Source organism: Aythya marila, assembly GCF_965140915.1.
Source record: "Aythya marila genome assembly, chromosome: 5".
NCBI lineage: Eukaryota > Metazoa > Chordata > Aves > Anseriformes > Anatidae > Aythya > Aythya marila.
Genome location: NC_139046.1, coordinates 20,730,419 through 20,752,137, shown reverse-complemented (window position 1 = coordinate 20,752,137; position 21,719 = coordinate 20,730,419). Strand labels below are relative to the sequence as shown.

Genomic DNA, 21,719 nt, shown 5'->3' with positions numbered 1-21,719 from the left:
AGGAGGCAAGTTATCAAGGGACTCCCTCTCCTCCTTATCTTTTTCATCCTCCTTTTTGTAATTAAATTAAATATAGGAATGGTGGGCGATTCCGTTAGTCCCAACCAGGCTGCAGCATACTTGTTCTCTTCCGGATCCACGGGTATTCTACTATTAACATAAATGTTCAAAGCCTGACAGACCCAGTCCTCCGTGAACCCAAATATCAGCCAAGATACACGGGGGGGGTCTTAAGGGTTCTTTTGGCCATTTAATCATACAAAATCGAATCATTCTTGCCTTATCCTTATGTTTAGTGCTTCTAAAACTATCCCAATATCTTAACATTAGCCCTATAAGGCAGGGTTATTATAATTAGTTCCTGGAATCTGAACCCTCCCACTGGCACATGTGTATCAGTCTCCGGGGGTCCCTCTGGGGGTCTCTCGTGCTGAAGGCTCGTAGTCTTCCTCCCAGGCTTTTTCCTTGTCCTTCTCCTTTGTCCATCTTGGCCGGATGTCAGAGACTTCCGCAGCGTCCCATGCAAGCTTTGTCTTTTAGTTGTCTATCAGCTTTCCCCTTCTCCTTAATTTCTTGTCCAGATGTCAGAGACTTGCATAGTGTCCCATGCAATAGTCACAACAGTTAGCAGTTATTCTGACCCCCCCCAGGTATCAGAGGCTCAAGGTTTACCCTTCAAGCCCTCTATTGACACGAATTGCCGAAACATTCCTTACACCTAGTAATGGCTTCCTGTTCAGCACTACTTTTTTTTTTTCTTCTAGTAACTATGTTCTCAAACCCAGAATATATGACATACCTGACATGTAAATATCCCCACAGAAGAAGAGAGGCTCCTTGCAGTAACTTGAATACATGGTCCCAAAGGGGGGCATGTCTGACAAGGAAGGCTGTGCTGACAAGCCAGAGATGTGCTGACTTGCTGAAGCATTTAAAGTGAGAATTAGGCAGGAAATTAGTAGACATGTTTGCACAACTTTAGGAGCAAACATTTTTAAGGCCCGTACGGGACTTCGCGTAGCCAAACAAGTCTTAGGAATGACTGGGCATTCTTCCCTAGGTAAGGGCCAGGGGACCCACTCCTACCAAGTTTTAAAGTGCATATAGTGTATGTCAGACTTCCTCAGAAAAAGGAATGGACAGGATGCTGTGCTTCAAAAAGGCATCTGATCTGGATTGAAAACGTTGACATTCTTCAAAGATGAAGAATCCTTTGTTTCTCTGGAGACTTTGCTAATAATGAGATCACTCTCACTTCTTACAACTTGTGATTTGTTTCTTACAAGAATGTCATCTTCTGGGTGGTGGCTCGTATCCTGTCCATGACAGAGAGCTTTGGTTTTCTCTCCATGCAGCTAGCCCCTATTATCAAGCCAACCCCTTCATGTAAAGGTTTTCTAACTCTTAAGGCAAGTCTGTACATTTACATGTGACAAGTGAAAGTCATGCACTGTCACAGGCAACCATTTCTACTTTGAGGAAGTCACTATAATTAAGACATGGACAGCTTGAGCCAGATGCTTAACCATGTACCTACATGCTATTGCTATTCCAAATTACTGTGTATATCTGAGATTCTTTTAGGCCTATTCCTGTAGTGTTTTTTTTTTTTTTTTTTTTCCCTCTAAAAAGCATGACCTAAGAGTGGTTTGCTTGTAAAATGCTTTAAAACACAAAACCATGGTCAAACACAAATAATTTCTCAGACAAACTGCCACTGAAAGTTGTGTGTAGTTTTATTTCAACATATCAAGCACAAACAGGTTTCCCCTACTTGGGGAATATGATGAGGAATGTAGTTAAAAATTTGGAAACATTTACATTGAAAGATAGCCCAGACTGGCACCACCACTAAGTATTTTAAGGCTGTATATATAGCAGTACTTACCACTTGGAACTAGAACGGCTTAGTATTGTCTGCAGTCTACAGGAAATATTGCAAATCTTTAAAAAATGGTGTAAGGAAGACTATTAACAGATTTGAACAATGCAGTGGCACAATCCTTCCTCCTTTCTGACCTTTGACAGTAAAAGTGCCTATGATCAAACACATGTACACCCATATTGCTCCTGTCCTTCTCACTTATTCTGGGGCAGTGATTTCTTTCTACAATGCTTGTGTGTGATATTATAAAACAGCCATATAGCAAATAATTTTAGTAACAGTAAGTAACCGGGTTCTATGAATAGATTTGTCTGATGTTGACGCTCCACGGGCCCAGTCCAGGCCGTCAATCAGCTCTGTAAAGGTATAAGGAGCTTTCACTGAACACTTCCTGTTTCCTGAAAAGGAACAGTGCTAAAAAGTCACACATATTTACAGTTCATGTGAAATGGAAAACAAAACATCCTGAGGTCCCGTTCTGTGTGTATGTGCTGACAAAACAAATTATGACCTAATATCCTGGGGAGAGGATTTTTTGGACCAAGTGTGCTCCCTCACTAAATGCAGCCAGACAGGCACTGTGAACATCAGTTCTTTACGGCTCCCCAACTACACTCCCTCTCTCACAGAGCTATAAATCACACCGGTGTGGCTTTTCCAAAATGCTGGCATGTTTACCATTTTGTGGGTACCAATACTGTTGGGTAATTATTAATTGCATCAGAAAAGGACAAGACATAGAAAACAAATTGCACAATTAAAGCTACATTTGGCTTCAGCATTAAGGCCCATACAGGTTAAGAGGTCCTTGAAGATGTACATGTAAAAGGCAAAAATGACATAATCTGCAGGAACAAAGTTCCTAGGTCCCTTTTCCACCTGTCTTTCAACTTTCTTCCACCTCTGCTGCGTTGGTTCTAAAGTGCTTTGGTGCCTCGCTGGGCTCCTTGCGTGAGTGGCCCCCCCTCCTGCAGCCAGTAACTGTTATTGCTGCCAAACGTAGTGCTTTTATTTGAAGACATAATTGATGAATAGTTGACACGTAAGAAAGATGCAAAGGAGAAACCAGCAGCGAGAGTCCAGAAGGAAGCTTTCAGAGGAGACCTTCCTGTGGAAGGATTTTTTGTTCAATGCGCTGAGGTTTCTGGAAAAGAAAGCAGTATGTTTATTTGTGTGTTTGTGGGAGTGGCCAACACCCAGGGCCCCAGAGTTTCCACACAAACACGGATCCCACGACTTCTGAGGCACCCTAATGGGCAAGGCACTGTGCCCCACAGACTCTCCTCCCCTCTTTTTAACAGAAAAATGAGTACTTCTGGGTGCTGCTGGAACAAGCAAAGCACAATGGCTGGTGTGCAAAAATGTAAGGGCACAAAAAACAAGGAATCTCTTTCCCCAGCACCCATTCACAAAGGTATGTCCTAACCTTCCCAAATGCAAAAACCAGCCCTGGACACTTCAAAGAGCAGCAGAGAAGAGCTAAAATCATGTCACCAATTCCTCCAGCTTCCAGAAACAGTGGGCCTAGTATGTGATCCTGTTCTCCTGATGCCTCTGTAGGGCCGGATAATATGCTTCACGCCTTAAGGAATCAGCGGGGCTCCCTGGGTTGGATGTAGCATCTAATACCTCCCCTACCCTCCCTAAAGGAGTCTACAGTGCAGAGCACCTTAACAGCAGTTGGTTAAGCATCTGTGTTCACCATTTTCCTCAGCTGGCAACTAGCAATTTACACAAGAAGAGGGAAATACTGAGCTTTCACCCCGTGAAGCTCAGTATTCAGAACATATGCCTACGTCTCTGCAGCAAACAGCAAATTCAAAACATACCCAATGGCTGATAAGAAGGGAGAACCATGCCTTCTTGCGTAGCAGTTTTCTTTATAGCCAGCACTCTGCCCAACCCCTCCCAGCTCCTGCAGCTGTTTTGCACTTGGAAGTGCCAGGAAATACGTAATACCCTGAGGTGATACTTTTTGCTCCCATAAAGAGAGTCTTAAGCAGAAGAGATTACTGTTTCAAGTAAAGGTTGGTTTTGCCTTTCTGATGCGTAACCTATTAAGGTTACCTTTGAAGCAGTTGTTCACTGCACCCCTGCAGCTGATAAGGACACTCTAAAGGCCACAGCAGACTTAAATGCCACAGGTTATTTTTAGTCCATTAAGGTAATTACTTTGATGAGGGAAAATAGTTACCTGTGTATGTCCTGTTGGGCTCTCTGTAGGGATAAGACAGCTGAATGAATTTCCTTCAGGTGATTCATTTCTTTCCCACACTGAGCACACAGACTTCCAAACCCTGTGGCAAAATATTAATGGACATTATGTTTTACATCACCATCCCTTGTGGTGGTGATGAAACATAAACCAGGTTCACCAGGCAAGTAGCTGACTGTGATCAAATTGTCACAGCTAGGGGGGACACTTTCAGGAGGAAACATGGGGAAAAGGGGACAGGTGGCAGAATCAAAAAACAAAAAGTCCATCCCAATGATATCCAAATACTTGCCATCATCATCTGACAGCTCCTGTACGGATTCCGGTGTTGAACAGCTGCTCTCTGTATTCTGGCTGTGGTTGGATGGCTGATCACTGGTTTTGCGGCGTCTGCAGTCTTTGGCAGATCTCTGAATAAAACAGGGATTAAAGAGATTCAGTCAGTACCAAATTGAAGACTCGGGTTTAAACAGTATCATGTAAGGTGCTCAGGAATATCTGTGAGGTTGCAAAGTTTGATTGCTTTTTCAGCAGCTCCTAGTAGCTGGACTCCTGGCAGCTAGTTACGGATATTAGAAGCTCGTTAAGGGTATTATACATATGCCACATACAAAAACATTTCCTCAAATGATAACATCCTTAAGAAACCCATACAAATTATTTTTGTCTTAGCTACAACCGTCACATACTAGTGATGAATTTTACAGTTATTTCACTGAGTCATATACCCACCAGAAACATAAGAGAATGGGTGAGAAGAAAAACTGACAACCCAATTTCCTGTAAAAAAATTTTCAGAAGGTGACTGAAGGATTTAAACACCGGAGAACTTCTATACCTGATTTATTCAAGCAGATTGGAAAGTTTTTCCCTACCTCCTGAATGGGTAAACCAAACCCACTGTTTCCTAACAGTTCTCATATGAGGGCCTGAAGAACAGTTACGAACCTTAGCTTTCCCACTATTTCAGAGGTATTCAGATTTGGGGTACTATCAAACAGAAGTCTACGTTCCTAATAAGACACAAGTTCTTTAGTGTAATATGGATTATATCTTGCTAGTTCAGATGTTCTACATTTACAAAGCATTTTATGAGTAACATGAGTTACTCCAAAGATGGATGCAACGGTACCATTCCCACTTAATGTAAAGGATGGGCACAGGTTTCTTGTCCTAAAAGGAAGCAAGTGATAAAGGCAGATGGCAAGGACTGAAATTTAAATTGCAGGACCATGGCTGTGCACTCCAATACCTTGGTCACATCCTCATTATGGAAAATTTCATGTTTTGGAAACTCTGAACAGTGAGGCTCAGCTCAGTCACATGCAAAACCCAGTATAAGAGTCAGTGTCAGTAACACTGTGTGGGAAAAAAATACCAGAAAGGATAGCACACATCAACCAAGAATTACAAATAGTTAATGATAGTACACTACTGCTGGCTTAGAGTCATAAGCTCTATCTACTCAAAACAAACCTTTCAGCCTATGCTATGCTTACATGGAAATGCTGCAAAAAAGGGCTAACTATCTAAACAATTATAAAAAAATATTTTATTTCCCAAACCAGGCCTTTTACCTTGTGCCGTGTAATTTGATTGTTTATGCATGTTGTTGTGTGGTTTGACATCCTTGTAGATAAGTGTCTTTCCATGGTCTGCAGTATCCCATTCTTCTCAAATTGGGCAATGTCATTCAAAGGATCCCAAGGTCTTAAACTGTTGAGACCAAAGGAAAGAACATCAGAAAAGCAAGAATACCACTAGGTGTGTTACAAACAATGCACCAATTCCACATGCATCAGGGCAGATATTCATCCCTGACAGTAACAAGACTTTCTGCAGATGCTGTGTGTGGAGTAACAGACACTTCCCTGCATACACAGTTCCTAGCAATGAGTGAAGGGCTCCAGTCACCAGAGGCTTCACCCTTCGTGTCAGGAGAGGAGAGCACAGTTGCCAACTCTGCTTGCAAAGTGCAGAAAATCTCTGCTAAGTGATTCCACACTTGATTGCAGCAATGTGGATTTATACCAATGGCACAGCAGATTTTCCATTGCCATGCCCTCAATTTCAGCTATGCCCAATTTGTATCAGGAAAATGCACTCCAAGAGAGCTCAGAAAGCAAACCTGGGGCACAGTCTGGGGAATGGCAGGACCAGCAGGACCAGAATTACAGGTCTGTAACCTCACTTGCAGCCCTGGGAACTCAAGCAGAGAGGTCTGCTCATAACCCACAACCCCGCCACTCACTCCTCGTATTTGTAGTGCCATTCATTAGTTGTGGCATCATGCCGGAAGAGCAGCGGTTTCCATTCTGTGCCATTCTCTCTCCGCTCCCGGGCGGCATTCCTCTGCTCCTCCTCCAGCACAAATTTTTCCTGCGTTGCCTTGTGTTGATCACCTTTGTTTATTGCACTAGTAACATGCTGCCAAAGCCTACAAATAAACAAGGAAAGAAGTTAATCTGTCTTAAAAACAGCAATTTATTTTGCCAGCTGGAAACTTAGAGCAGACACTTTTGGTCTATTGATACTGCAGAGTACCAGTATCAGGATTACTCAATCCCAGTTTTGGTTTGCAAATTAAATGAACATTACGAGAACATTATGAAACAATGAATGCTCTATGTAATGATCAGGGGAACTTCCCCTTAGATAACATCACCTACAATATTCATTAAAACCTTCAGTGCTGTCTGTGTGAGTTATAAAGTAGTTATGTTCAGTTCATTGAGGTTAGTGGCATCTTTAGAGGTGATATATAATGAAGAATCTGTTATCTTACTGTCCCTTTCAATCATTTAGGTTTAGAAGTCTTTGCCTTAATGTCTATCCCTGAATCAAAGGCTTTATATTTAAAATTTAGAAGCAATGGAAGATGGATGCATGTGCAAGGCTTGCAGCTGCACATGCAATGTTGTACTTCAATATAGGAATGGCAACAAGTCTGTAGGAAGTCAATTCAATCCACAAGAAATGGACATATGGTTGTGCACACACACTAAAAGCACTGAAGGCTTTCATTCGCACTTCTTTTCAGCTGCCAGAAGATTTGTGATCTGTCATATGATGTCTCACTGAGCCTCTGGATTAAGGAAAGGATCTGCCTTTTATAAGAGAAAAAACTCTTTTCACTATAGCAAAGATGTGATAGCCCTCTCTACAGTTCCTCTAATCAGGGCACTCTAATCTTCACTCCAGACTGGATATACTTCTGAAATTAGCAGTGAGTCCTCCCAAAACATTACTGGATAGTTTAGTGATTAGAATACGGACCGGAGATCCAGGCTGTTCCAGTATTCCCAGCTCTCCAAAACACCAGTCCTGTCTTTAAAAAAATGACTGCATTACTGCATTTCATTTGGAGCTTGCTGTGAGGCTTTTAATGTAAAAGGGGTACTGATGATTTCATTGTATTTCTATCACTGTATGCTTTAGCAAGACTCTAAAACAAGCAGCCACTTAGATGATTAACTGGAGGCAGAAGAACACTTTCCTGTCCTATATGGCATATTACTCCCATGTTCTTGTGTATGAATATTCTCCCCAAAATAAAGGAAAGAAACTCACTTCAAACTCAAAGTGATGGTGGGGGAGGGAGAAGCAAAAATAACAGTTTGAGGAAATAACACGGCGGCATAAAGTCATTTCTAAGGAATGTGGTGTGTAAAGAGTGAGTCCTCAAACTGAAGAACTTCAGAGGGACACAAACAAAATCACTTGACAAGGGCAAATTACTCCATCAAGACTTGTGTGTGTCAGACAATGAGACCCACCATGGTGAGCTGCATAATGGTAAAGCTTCAGAGACTCTCCAGTGTATGTGAAAATAGGTGATTTTCAGCACTGCAGGAAAGACCGTGCAATTCAGGCAGAACATTGCCTCAATTAGATGGTACTTTATTCACAGAAATGCCAGCAAAATAAGGAGCTCAGTGGAATGTCTGTTAGGGATCTTCAAAAATTTCCCTTCTGCCTCCTTTCCCTGGATTATTAATTTCACTGTTAATTTCTGCTGTAGCAAAGGGAGTCAGCTCTGGCTGTACCCTGATAAACAGAGAAATGGAGATTCTTTGTCTCCAAGACTGAGATTTCTCTTCTCTTTTAAAAGAATCTTCTTCAGAAGTTTAATAGAAAAATACGCTCCAGTCTCTTCTGCAACAATGGCAATTGCACCAGTGTAAGTTACAAACACAGAATTCATTGCCACTGCTGTCCAGATGAAGCTAAATGCTCATGTGGGTTTATTTTCATTCATTTCCCTTCTCAAAAAGGGAAATCTTCTTAGTGTGATGTGATGCAGCACAGAAATTAGATGTCCACAGGCAGGTGGCAAATCTACTGCAGAGGGAGGCAGTAAATTGCACGTGCTGCCTTGGGATATTAGATGTTTTTGGCTAACCATGTTGGTGAGATGCAGAAGTAGATGGTTTGAAAGAAGTGCCACGTGACATTGTTGCTCAAGCTGTTCTGACTCAAGAACTAGCTTGGGAATGCTCTGCAACCCCCTGCGTCAGGTAGTCATTCCTTCAATTTCCTAAGTGAAGTGCCAAGACTGTACTCTCAAGTAATGTAGATTACCCTAAAAAATCTGGTGCAGACTTCATTAGAGATCTCAGCTGAGATTATGAGGCACAGTTAAACGTCTCTTTAATTGCGTTCACATAAAATTCAGTTATGTGGTTCAACGCACTGCTCTGCTCATGCCAAGACTTTCCACATTCCTGCAACTAGTTGAAGAGCCTGTGGTTGGAACAACCTTTCTTAACAAGACATCTGACCTCACATTGACATCTTGCCCTTCCACAGAATGTTCCAGCAGTTTTAAGAGACTCTATTCATGTTCTCTGGACTCCAGGGAGAGTTGTTATTTTAGCAGATATTTATTACATTTATTTATATAATAATTATTTTTTATATTAGATATTTATTATTTTAGCCTCCATCATTTCTTGGCCTAGCTTCCTGGTTATTTCAGAGCTATACTTCACAGAAATTCTCCAAAATTAATAGAGTGTAACAAAACGGGTAAATGGACGGTAATACACACAGGCAAGGCCTTTCCAGGATCGTGCTGAGGAATCACAGCCTTCACAGTCCCTGCTCAGTTCCAGTGGAGGAAGCAGGAGTGAGACATTTCCAGAGCTCCTTACCTTTCTGACTCAAAGTCTGTCTGCTCCTCAAATAACACAATATGGCGCTTCAGTCTCTGCCTTCGTACTTCACTAGTTGGGTTCCAGAACACTTCCACATTTCCATTTTTCATCTCATTTATATGTACTTCCCCATCCTGAGAAGAAAAACACAGTGAAATCGTTAAGGACAGTCAGAAACACAAGGCAGAAAATAATCCTGACAAACGGAAGCTGAATCCGGATGATGGTCAGGGATAGGGCTTGGTTAGAGGGCTTTTTTCCTCCTCTTGCCCATTACATCTCACTCATCATTTCCTGAAAGTTTCTAATGTGAGTGAGGAGAGACATTCCCTAAAACACTGGCTGAATTAATCAGAGAAGAACTAGAAAGATACCAGGTTCCTTTTGTCAGGCTAATGCCCAGACAAGGGTACCCATAAAAGCCCTAATATGTTCTCCTTTCCCAATACTCCTCCCATGTACCACCCAGAATATGTAAACAAGATCCCTAGCTCCTTTTCTAGTCTTTCTTCTCTTCCTCACTTCTGAAATCTCATGATGAGCCTATTGAAATACCACCTTTTCTAGGAAGGAAAGCTAAAGCTGAGCTCTCTTTCACACTCTTTTTTCAGCTTAGTCAGCTTATGCTATTATTGCTGCTGAATTTCTTTTAGCACTTCACAAAATGCCACATCCTTATTCGTTGCCAATATACTTGGCAACCAACTATTAAACAGCACTTCTCTGATCTGGGGCTGGCCAGACAGTCGTGCTGTGTCCCTGCTTAACTCAGCCTCTTGCCAGCCTTGCTCACGGACACAGCAATGCCATGGAGCCGAACTGAGTAGGTTGCAGAGGATATAGTGAACAGCATGACAGTGATTGCAAGTGGAAAGAACCAGACAACTACAGCTGCTGAACAGCGTGTGCATTGGTGCCATTCAGCTGCCTGGACGCGGTAGGAGTATCATACTAATCTTAGTTAGGTCACAGCTATTTGCTTAGCCCTTCACCGCCTCATTTTCTTGCATCCCAACTGCTGCATTTCTTCCCCTGCCACGGTCCCTGATGCACGTCTGTTTTTCAAAACCCCACTGCCCATGTCTTCAGCTGTGAAACTCACTCAATTACAAGGGTCTCGATCCTCCTTGAAGTCTGCCTCAGGGAGAGGGATCATATGATTCTGTGATTCTATGATCTCCTCTGCCATTTCCTGAGGTGCCAACTCCAGGACAGATGTCAGGTCCCCAAAAGCCCCCCAGCTATGGATAAGAGGAGGCAGGCTTTATCAAACTTTGCTATGTGCATCTCTAACGGACACATGCAAGCCCTCAGCTGCTGCTTTGACTTTATTCAGGTGGCTTTCAGGTTCTGGGGCAGAGAATTAGCTTTTAAGCTGTGAGGGTCTCTGTCAGGAAACCAGACAGTGCTGGAAAAAAGCCTTCAGAGCTCAGGAAAGCAGGCCAATACTCTCAGTGGGGAGGGAGAACGAACAACGTCCCTACTGCTGCACAGCAGCTACTCTTATTCACAGCATGCAACTCCAAACAGTGGCCTATGGAGCCACCCATTCAAAGCCATTTAACTTCTTTCATACATCACTCTAATTTTGTGCACCACAAACAACCAGCACAAAGACCAAGGGAGGAATAAATTATTTTCATGCTGATAAAACCCAAACATAGAAGGCTGGAAGCTGAGCAGCACGCAGCCCTGCGGCTCAGTGCCCCAGGGGAGCTGCTCGATTACACGCTCTCGCGGATGGCGTTCGCAGGACCCACCGCAGACAATGCACTCCACAATCCAGCACAACTCACGGTTGCCAAAGCTCATCTGGCAGGAAAGGTAGCTCAGAAGGGAAAAGCTACCCAAGCACAGGAAGCAAATGTCCTTGTGCACATCCAGAATGGGCAAAACTCCCTGATTTCAAAGTGGTCATTAGCTTTTTATGTAAAAAGAGAGATTGCCTGGGGGAAGGTGTCCAGCTGTGATTCTTTAAGACTGCTCGACCAAAGGCTACACTGTAGTTAGGACCCCTCTGTAAAAAAGGCTTTATCCAGGCACGTTTCAGCTGACCTACTTGTACAGGGTGAGACAAATCTCATCTCAAAAGCAACAATATCTAAGGACTGAAAAGGGACCACAGGTCAACTGTAATGAAAATACAGACGTATAAATGTAGCTGAGATAAATACAGAAGAATCCAGCTCAAAGCAAGGTTTCACCACTTTTGCCTCAGTTACCAAGAGTTCCCAACTAAAGCTCTAGTCTCCATCCTTCACTGTGCAGCGTTATTCCTGCTGGACTCTGGCTTAAGGATGCCTTTGAGTGATGCACTTACAGAGGCTAGGCATGCAAAGGTGCTGGCTGGTCTGTGTTTTGAGCTGTCCATACAGACAGACCCTCACAGAATCCGTGTCTTTGTCCTTCATCTTATCAGCAGAGGAATAAGAGTCTTCTACCATAAAGATTTGCTGTGAAAATAACAAACTTAAAACCCCATGCTCTTCCCTGGCACTGTTGTTGCTGGAGAAGTACTGAACACAAAGCAGAAAGAAGCCTCATGATTTTCACAATCACTCTAAGGCCAACAGTCTGCCTTCTCTAGTTGACTGCCATTGGGGCCTGTCCTAAGCCTGGAACCCTAAATACAGAGCCACTGGTTTCAATGGAAACGCTCCTCACTGGTCCCAGCTTTGGCCCAGGCTCTGGAAATGCAAGTGTTACCTGTGCTGCAGGTGGATGGGACTGTGGAAGCATACGTGACCTTGAGAGGTGTGGCCTGGAAAGCTCTAACATGCCCGCGCTCTTGGGAATGACGTAAGGAGGCAGGATGCGCTGGCCCTCCACTGCTTCTGCTCCAAGGCAAGGAGCCTGCCAAGGGCTGCCAGTCCTCCCACACACCCCACTGCCCCTGCACTTAAAGTGTCAGCGACTTCTATTATCATAAGTTACCCAGTGTCCATCGAGACTTGCTAACACTTCTTCTCCTGATTTAATCTTCCCAGAGATTTGATTAATGCTTGTGCTGCCTCCGAAGAAGGGCTGTCAGGGGAGAAAAGAAATAGAAAATACAATCAGCCTAGTGAGAACTGGAAGGGAGCCAAAGACAGTGGTGCAGCAGGGTGGAAGGAAAAGTGCAACCTGGGGAAAAGAAGAATGAATTCTAACATGGATTTTGACTATCCAGCATTGCACACTTCTCCTTTTGTCCTTTTGTTTGCAAAACTGAAAGCACTGTAGGAGCTGCAGAAGAGAAGTAAGCCTTCTGGTACTTTAATATTCAGCAGTGCAAGGCCTCACTTTCATTGCAGATTAGTTTATTGTTAACTAGTTATCAGGATAAATGGACACAGGCGAGTTTTTCCCAACATCCAGAATTGTATTACAGTTTGCACCATTTTACTTGCAGCCTTGTCCAAACAAAGGGAGCAGCAGTAATGTAGTTGGTGACTTTTCCTGCTTATGGGACAGCAACAGCAGTGTGGCACTGCTTATGGCTGCATCTGTGTAAAGTCTCCAGTGTGAAGAAGCTGTTGTCAGCAGGAAACAAAAAAAGAAAAAAGGGTATTTCCAGAGTCAAGGAAAAGATTCTCAGAACAATGGAAAATTCCCCTCACCTTCTGCCTGCCAAACACAGGAAGCAGCGGTCGTGTGACTAGTTATTCCAATTCCTACTACACAATATTTCTTCAGACATTTTAGCTGCTGCTTTCAATAATGTTGTGAAAATTAATTATTGTTTTTTAAAAAACAAAATACAATCAAATCTATGGCAAAAGCCACAGAAAAAGAAATCACAAGTGTTTCAAGAACCAATGTGCACAATCCAGTAGAGTATGAGTATATATCCAAATTAATAACAAAACTATTATGAACATAAACTGTGGTTTATGTTCAACTGCTCACAATTCTACTGAAAATGGTGGATAAGAAATACTTGAAGCAGAGCATGTAATTAAGATACAGGGACCTCTCTGCATTATGTCTGCACTAAGCATCTTATTTTCAATCTAGAAAATAATGATTTGCATTTTAAGTGCTGAAGTTGCTTGCAGATTTGAGATGACGCTGACTAAATACTCCATCAGCCTCGGTACTGTATGGGAACTATGGGAAGTACAGGCTGTAAAGACAAGGACATGGGGAAACAGTTTACTTTGTAAAGGCAAATAAAGACAGAAAAATTTGATTGCTCTCAGAAAAATGTGGTCTGCAAAAGACTCCCCTACGTCCCATAATTTCTCACATTTATGTCAGCTAATGCTGCAACTATAAAATCCTCCAGGCTCTCAGTTTGCCATGTTTCATTTTATGCACAGGCAAGAAACTTTTGTAACAAAACTTTTGGAACAGAAGAGAAACGGATGCTCCTTAAAAAGCAAGTTAGCTGTCCAGGAAAAGATACAGGTCCTAACTTTCTCTCCCAAGTTTTAACATGCCTGAAAGAATGCCTAAAGACATCTCTGTTTTATCTGCACACCTTAAGTTTGCATTACCAAGATTTTCTATGGGAGCTATGTGAACAAGTCAGTACAAGGCAATGACAGTGCAGCTCTTGAGCATGATAACCACTCCAAATCAGATGGCTGAAAATGGACTGTTAACCTACCGTCAAGGCAAGGTCCTGTAGCCTTAAGAAACACAAGGTGCAGTTCATTTTAACACCTGCTAGTATGGGTATGTATGTGACAGTTAACTGGAGAGCAACCTTAAAGATCCACATCACGACTTGTCTTGAAGTACTCTGCACACCTCGCTGTACTTTGCAAGCAAAAATAATGTTACTTCTGAAACAGAAGCCACGTTGTCATTGCCAGAATTTCAGAAGAGTCTGGCCAGCAGCCAGCTGGCAGGGAACAAGCTGTGTGTAACTCAGGCTTAGGAGTTGGGTTCCATCAAATTGCACCAGGCAAGACTGACTATGGGACGATGCCTCCTCTGGAGTTAGGCCACCCCAGGGTGGGGGTACAGAAATAATGTGGTGTATATGCTCATGTCTTGTCTGGTGTACAGGAGCAAGCCTGAGATCCATTATAAAGGGAAGCATGATGTCTCTCACCTTCAGCTTGAATTCCAGTTCTGCCCTGTGGTTTGTTTTCTCACAGTCAATGGTAACTTTCCCTCCAAGCTCCATTGTCATGGTACCATATAAAATTCCTGAAAGGGGAAAAAAAAACAAGAGAACTAATTGCTTTTTTCTGAACTCAAATTAGTCCCACTGATATGCTGTGAGATCTGCTACTTGGCTTAACATTTTGAGAAGATGGAAACCAAAATTTCCAGGACATGTGTGTTTACTCTAAGCATGAAAAATCCTCCTGAGTCTGTATTCCTCATTTACTACACCAGCTGAGCAACAGCTTGACTCATGGGTACTGACAGAACATATGAAGCAAGCTGAAATTGAGACAGCACAAATTGAAAAGGGTTGTGCCCAGTAATTTCATTTATGCTAGTGCTTGAACAGACCTAACTGCCTCTCACAGGGTGGACTGAGCAGAGAGGAGCTGTAATAGGATTCAGCAGAATCTGGGGGACTAGCAATCGTGTAGGGAACTTCTTTTTACACATGCTTACTGTTTTCTGGAAAGGTCATTTGCAGAAAAAAATGAATCAACAACAGAAAGATTTACACACAGGAAACGCTTACAGAGAGTATGATTTACAGAAGTTACTGTTTCAGGTAGCTAGACCTCCCATAAAGATTAACTTATAGGTCAACGTGCCAAAATGAAAAATATGCAAAAAGCAAAATTGGATCAAACTGCTGCAGGAGTGATTTTATTACTTTGGTTCCAACGCCACCAAGGCTTAGCTTTCTAAGGAGAAATGCAAGGAGGAATGCAGTTACTGCAGCAAATCAACTGGCAGCCATTCCAGGGGCTTCAGTGCACACCCAGATCAACAGAGCTGTGCCAGTATTGTACCCACACACAACAGCAAGCACCAGCCTCATGGAGGCAGCTGGTACACTGAGGAGTATCACAGTTCCATTAACAAAGAAATCAGAAGTCAAGTCAGGAATTTTTCATTCTTTATTCTTAAAAAGTCAGAAAACATATTAAACAATTTTTGTCATTAGAAGAACTTTACATCCTCAGAAGCTCATGAACTCTAACTCTTTCCATCTTCATTCTACCTGCAGTGCATATATGGAGTATTTTTAGTTTCTATGTAGTGCTAGAACTAACTCAGTGTGGGCCTAATTCTGTCCCCAGCTCTGTATAAACAAAGCAAAAATAATTCAGTTAGTATTACTGCTCCTCTACTAACTCCTATGACTCACACACAGAACACATGCTTCCTGGAAATGCCAGTCCCTGCATTTTGAGGTATGTGAGTGGAAAGACGAGCCAGTGCAAAGTTAAGTCAGTAAGATTAAATTACTACTACATTATTCTTTCTGTTTGCTTCCTATGTGAACAGTCATATCTTACCTTTACAGTGGGCATATGGCATAGTAATGATATAATCTTCCCCCCTGTTTAGAAACATAAGCTTTGCCTTCCCATCCAACAAGGCAGAAAGTGAGTTACCTGAAATTTAAAGGAACAAATACATGTATATTAAAATGCTCATTATGCATGGTCACTCATCTTATCCTACTTTAGAAAAACATTTACATTTAAATGTAGGACACTAATGAAAGAAGAGATATGAAACAGCAATAATTCAGGACCTGGCAAATCATTTACTGCTGAAGGCAAGCAGTTCTAATAAACTCTGCTGCATGACTTTCATTTGCTCTGGCATTCAGCCCCTGTTGCAGAAAGGGCAGAAGATTAAGTAAGCCATTAGTGGGATGCACTAATGAAAGCAATTCCAATGCCTTAGAGCTTTTCCAGGTGTTTCTGTTCTCACAACTTCTCTAATTGTGTAGGATCCCAAATAACAAATCAATTTGCCAGAAAGACAGAAATAACAAGTGTTTCAACAGATACAGCTACAAGAAGACAGTACTTAAGAGGTATCTGACTAAACAGAAAAAGAATTTTAAACAGCAACACTGTTTCAGAGCCTATCATTCTGCTGTCCTTCTGGAGGACATTAAGGTTAAAAGATCTGAAGCCACTTTGAAGCTCTAGGTTTCAACTCTTAGAAATCTGTGAGCTAAATAAATAAAGCAGTTACATTTATATGGAGACTGTTGCATAAGTCATCTGGACGATCAGATAGCTATAAAATGCCTCATCTGTGAGCATATGAAAAATATCCTGACAACTAATTGTCCACACATCCTCATAAACCTTCACTTTCTGAAAACCAGGCTTTTAAAGGGCTCAAGATTTCTGATTATTATTAATTTTAAGCAATTAGTGTGATCTCCCACTGAAATGGTGAAAATGGGGAAAACCTGGGAGAGCCCATACAAGGGATTAAGGCATCCTGGTGGTAGATGCTTAGAGCATTTTTTTGTTCTTAACCCTGAGCACACTGAGGAGTGACTGAAAAACAAAACCAATTTCACAATGTTACATGGAAGGTGCCTAGACTTAATGTCTTACCATAAAACTTGGACCTAGCAAGAATGCTTCCAGTAATGCAAAATCCATCCTTCCTATTGCTGACGTGAAAAGCTGACACTGGTGGATGATGAGAGACCTAGAGAAAAAACAAACAAACAAACCATACAGAGATATTTACAGCAGTCTTTACAAGTTAAGCAGCATGAAGGATAAAACACAGCATCCCTCATGAAGTCTTGCACATGCCATCCAGAAGGTGCAAAACAGAGGCCGCAGAACTGAACAGAGTCCTCTAAGCCCCATTCATACCATTAATCCCAATGTTAAAGAAGGCAACATTATATATTAGAGACAGAATTCCTGTATAACCCTTCTATAACAGGCCACATTTTCTTTTTCTTTTGCATTTGTGCATCTGTGCACTTGAGATCATTTTACGGCTACATGTACACATGCCAGATCTTTAACACAATAAATGACAGTGTTGAACTTTTGGGTAGCATCTGAATAACCTCCATAAAATGGATGTAATTGCTGAAATAAAGTAAAACAAAAGAAAAAAAATTAAAAATATATTTGCTTAAATGTGGAAAAAAAAACAATGTATGGGAAACAAGGAGTCCTTGTACCAAAGTCCATGCGGTTCTCAGATTCCTTTATTAACTGTAATTCTCAAACTAAATTTTGTCAGGCCAGTTTGCTTGTGAGCTCTGCCTGTCATTTATCCCCAAAGATATGGAAACAGACCCTCAAAATACTTTGATTAAGATCATTATGGAATGTTTAGATATAAAGGAAGGCAGAATTTGATTATCTGTTTTATTATTATCCCTTTTGACAGAGGCAACACAAACCACCACAACATTCTCTTCAAACAAACAAAAACAAAACAAAACAAAACAAAACAGGAAAGCAGGTTTCTGTGGCACAGGTCTTCACTGAAGAGATTAATGTTATATATGGGACACCTGCCAAAGCTGAAGGTAATCTCAGTAAATCTAAAGAGAAAAAAAGATCAGCAGCTAGTTTTTTCCATGTCCCACTCTGATGTTTAAACAAAACTTCAAGTTACTCTCACAGGGTGAGATAAGGAGCATGCTCCTATGCAGGGAGGTGTAAATGGGCTGCTGCTTGCAGCACTTGAACATCCAAATAATGTGACTTACCTGTTCTGCGATGTAAAATGTGTGACTGTTCGTCTGAGGGTGAAACCAACAGCAGCGAAATGTCTCTCCAAGAATAGGGTTGTATGGCTTTTTTATTCCCTGAAAAAAAGAAAGCAACCAAAACCTGCTATAAATCTGCAAGTCAACTTTACAGACACGGCCACAAAACAATGTAGTAATTTTCTTCCTTATGTTAGATCAAGTCAACTACAAGAATCAAAGCCTAAGAACTTGTTACATATATCCTCCTGCACTAATCTCTTCACCCAAGCCATGAATTCATCTGCAATTCAGCCAGCTTAATCTCTGATACTGCCCAATCAAAGCTGTACAAGATGGTCATACTTTATTATTTCTGTTACTATATGCAGCAGGTACACACTTCTGTGGAAACATGACACTAAGATACTGAAAAGATAAAGAAGAGACCTGCTTGCAGCGAGGTAAAACCCCTGCATCCAAGTACTTACTAATTTTTGATAACAACTTTTGTTTTCTAGATGTCCAGTGCAAAAGCTCTTAGGTTAACCAACACTATTTGGCACCCAATATTCACTCCCAAACGAAATACAACTTTGGTTTTGAAAATAATTGTCACAGTATTCTGAACAACAGAGGAGGTAAACTGTTAAAGGAAATTCAGTAAAGAAATACACAGCCACAGCAGAAGTTTCCAACGTCTATTAGAACCCCAAGCACAAGCATTCTCTTACCTTTGGCTTCTTGTAGAAGCCGGACAGATACCACCTCAAAACTTGCTTAATTCGACTGTATGGATCGTCTTCAAGAACAGCCCTGCAGGACAGAACATAAAATGTTTTCTCACATGCTTTTTATACTGTTTACACATCATATTCATTTTATACCGGTACAATGATCTTAATTTCAACAGTATTTCCCTAGTACTAAAAGGAAGTAATTTCTGTACTGCTCCAATGAAAAAGGTGTTTGCCAGCAGCGACTGTTTTTTAGTAATGTACATTGTAAAACACACACATAAATGCTTAGAAAGCGACCTAATTCCTGCAAAAAGCCTAATAAAGTCTCTGGAGTGTATAAGGTTTGATTGGATATACCTCCAGGTATGTTAATGTGGGAATGACAGTAGTCACTGATAATAGTAAAGTATAAGAAGTAAAAATAACAATATTAATCACATCAAAATAAAAAACAATTCTATTTTTCTCTCTTTTTCTTCGTTTTCACCTTCCTTAAAAGATCTTTAAAGCTGCCATGCTGCAAGGCCTTTTTCAGTCCTTTGTGATTTCACACAATCATTTAAGTTGGAAGTGGCTTCTCAGGGCTGTCTCATCCAACCTCCCTCCGCTCAGATGATGTGGGAAGTAAACATAGATTTCCTGGCATTTCCAACCGTTTAGTCAGATTTGAAAATCCACCTGCTTAAGTTCTTGCAAAATCCATTTAGAAGGAGCAACCACACCACAAAGAGGCTTATTAAAGAAAAACTTCAAACCCCTTAAAGCTTTTTTCACATCTCAGTACTGAGGAGAACCATTTCCTTAACTTCAGATTTCAAACATACCACAAACAAAACTTGAAAATACCACAGCTCTAAAATTATCCAGAGGCAGCAGAATAAACATGAGTAACTAGTGCTGATATTTGAATACTGCACACACTGGCTTTAAAATACACCAAACATATCTCATTGAGAAAGATGGCCCTATCTGCAAGCAGGACATTTCCTGTTTTCTACTGTGGTGCTCCCTGCAGGTCTCTCTGCTCAACTGTGTTAAAAGGTGTTTCTTATTTATCATCCAAAATAATTATGCTGCTTTTGGAACAGAAGAGCTTGCTGATTCCACTGTTTGCTCTGTCCTATACTCCTCTGTACGTAAGTACACCAGAAGGTGGCGCAGCTCTGTTCCGAGCTGCTCAAAGGAACGAGCCAAATACCCATCAGTTCCAGCCTGTGCTGTAAAGGATGCGTGTGTGCAAAGGCAGCTTTGTCTGGAGCTTAACTGTTTTCCCTGTTTCCTTGCTCTTCAGGAGCAGCAGTGCATCTTGAAAAGGTCCCTGCAGCTGGAGCCTAGATTGATTTACACTGAATCCCAGTGACCTGAGTGCTATTTGGGAGCCTTTTGAGCACGTCTCAGCCAGCACCAGGCTCACACTTTAACACGTTTTCACACTAACAAGAGACGTGCCCATGCCAGGCATGCTCTGTGTGCTGCTTACTGGGAGAGCAGGTCAGCATGGTAGTAGTAATCAGAGAGCTTGTTCAGGAATGAGCGTGGTTCCAGGATGAAGGTGGGCAGCACCACTCGTGACAGGTCCATGCCGGGTCGCAGCTGCTTCAGCAGGATCCACATCAGGCTCTTGTTCTCCTCGGAGACAGTTTCCGTTTGAGACGATTCACCTGTCTACAACCGGAAATACAAGAAGCATACAAGAAACTCCTCTCAGGCCCATCCTCAGCAAGTGAGAGACTGTAAGATTTACTAGTACACCCACACAAAAAAATAGGAGATAAATGAGTAATAAACAAAGAACTGAAGCAGTCCTTCAAGTTCAAAACAGGACAAGCTGATACATAAGGCACTGCAAAGGGCCCACTGCCAGGTTGTGTGCACAGACTACAGCTCCCCCAGTGCTATGTAGTGCCCTTTGCAGCAGAAGCACAGTAACAGTAAAAAAACAACCAACCAACCAAACACATTAAAAAAAAACAAAAACAACAACAACAGAAACACATAAAAAAGGCCAGGCAATTTATTGTGGTTTCATCTGTAACTGTGTAGCTCCTCCGTGTTCAATGGAAATACATGAGGTATAATATGGTGGAATAGGGCTTTTCAATCCAATGGAGAAAGAAAATTAAATTTTGAAACATGAATGTTGTTTTAATGCAGATGTTGGTTGTCTAGACTTTTGTCTAACACTCATCCTAGGCATCAGAATTTAACAGTGAAAGAGAATACTTATAATTAGGCTTCCTATTGTTTTTAGGCAAGAGATTTCTATCAGAAGGGCACAGTTCCATTCAGTTGCATTTCTGGAATACATTCTGGTTCAGGAGAGGACACGTAGCATACCCCAACAGGCTTTGCAGATAGTATGTATCACTAAACACTCATTTTCACCATCCTCAGCACCTTTTTGGCTCCTAATCAGCCCTTTTACTCATCATTCACAACTTGTGAGTAGGCCTGTAGGCTGGGGAGAATTTCAGACTGAGGAACAACACAGCTCTTTTCATTTCATTGCTTTTCCCTGTACCGTTCTTGTGACAGTCTGATGCAATACACAGCTCCAATCTCCAAGAAGTGGAAATCATTTTAAGGACGTAATACCACAGCGTCCTCTAGGGGTTACAATATGTATGGCTCTGTCAGAGCTTTCATTATTTATCTAGGTTTCAAGCGTGCATGTACTGGCAAGATAATTTAACGCCATGGTGAAATTGCTGTACAAGGTGTTACTCAGAGTGAGTAACTGCAGAAGGGATGGATGAAGAGGGATGAAAAAGGACAGGCAGGGGTGTGAGAGTAATTTCAGGTCATTTCTGTTTGCATTCCCATCAAATACCTCACCCTCAATACTCCTTTTTTAAGCTAGCTATAACTAAAATAAATTTAAAATAAGTTTTGTTGCTTTTGTTACCAGTCTACCTACTAAGAAGGTGTCTTTTTTACATTCTAGGCTAACTTTTGCAGTATTAAAGTCGTTCTGACACCTGTCTCTGCCTGCATGTTCCTACTGCAAACATGGCAAGGCACGCAGATGCACAAGCACATGCCTTTTTAATGCATACAGATGCACATACATATGTGCACACATTTGAAATGTGCTTTCAAAGTCATGCTGCAAATTTAACAGTGATGGTTT

The 21,719-nt window shown here is 41.7% G+C and overlaps 1 protein-coding gene across 5 annotated transcripts in view; it reads right to left on the bottom strand.

Annotated features, from left to right (window-relative positions):
• Positions 1 to 1,652: 1,652 nt before the first annotated feature.
• The window catches only part of OSBPL5 (oxysterol binding protein like 5), a 132,507-nt gene continuing 112,440 nt past the window's right edge, over positions 1,653 to 21,719 (bottom strand). For all 5 annotated transcript variants that reach the window (XM_082761098.1, XM_082761096.1, XM_082761099.1 and 2 more), the window contains exons 10-22: positions 20,070 to 20,254; positions 18,584 to 18,665; positions 17,871 to 17,969; positions 16,744 to 16,840; positions 15,676 to 15,774; positions 14,298 to 14,395; positions 12,191 to 12,280; positions 9,254 to 9,390; positions 6,352 to 6,537; positions 5,678 to 5,816; positions 4,393 to 4,510; positions 4,080 to 4,182; positions 1,653 to 3,029 (exon numbers count right to left, since the gene is read on the bottom strand). In XM_082761098.1, coding sequence (XP_082617224.1) covers positions 2,894 to 3,029; positions 4,080 to 4,182; positions 4,393 to 4,510; positions 5,678 to 5,816; positions 6,352 to 6,537; positions 9,254 to 9,390; positions 12,191 to 12,280; positions 14,298 to 14,395; positions 15,676 to 15,774; positions 16,744 to 16,840; positions 17,871 to 17,969; positions 18,584 to 18,665; positions 20,070 to 20,254 — 1,569 coding nt within the window. In that variant the 3' untranslated portion in view covers positions 1,653 to 2,893. The remainder of the gene's footprint in view (positions 3,030 to 4,079; positions 4,183 to 4,392; positions 4,511 to 5,677; positions 5,817 to 6,351; positions 6,538 to 9,253; positions 9,391 to 12,190; positions 12,281 to 14,297; positions 14,396 to 15,675; positions 15,775 to 16,743; positions 16,841 to 17,870; positions 17,970 to 18,583; positions 18,666 to 20,069; positions 20,255 to 21,719) is intronic.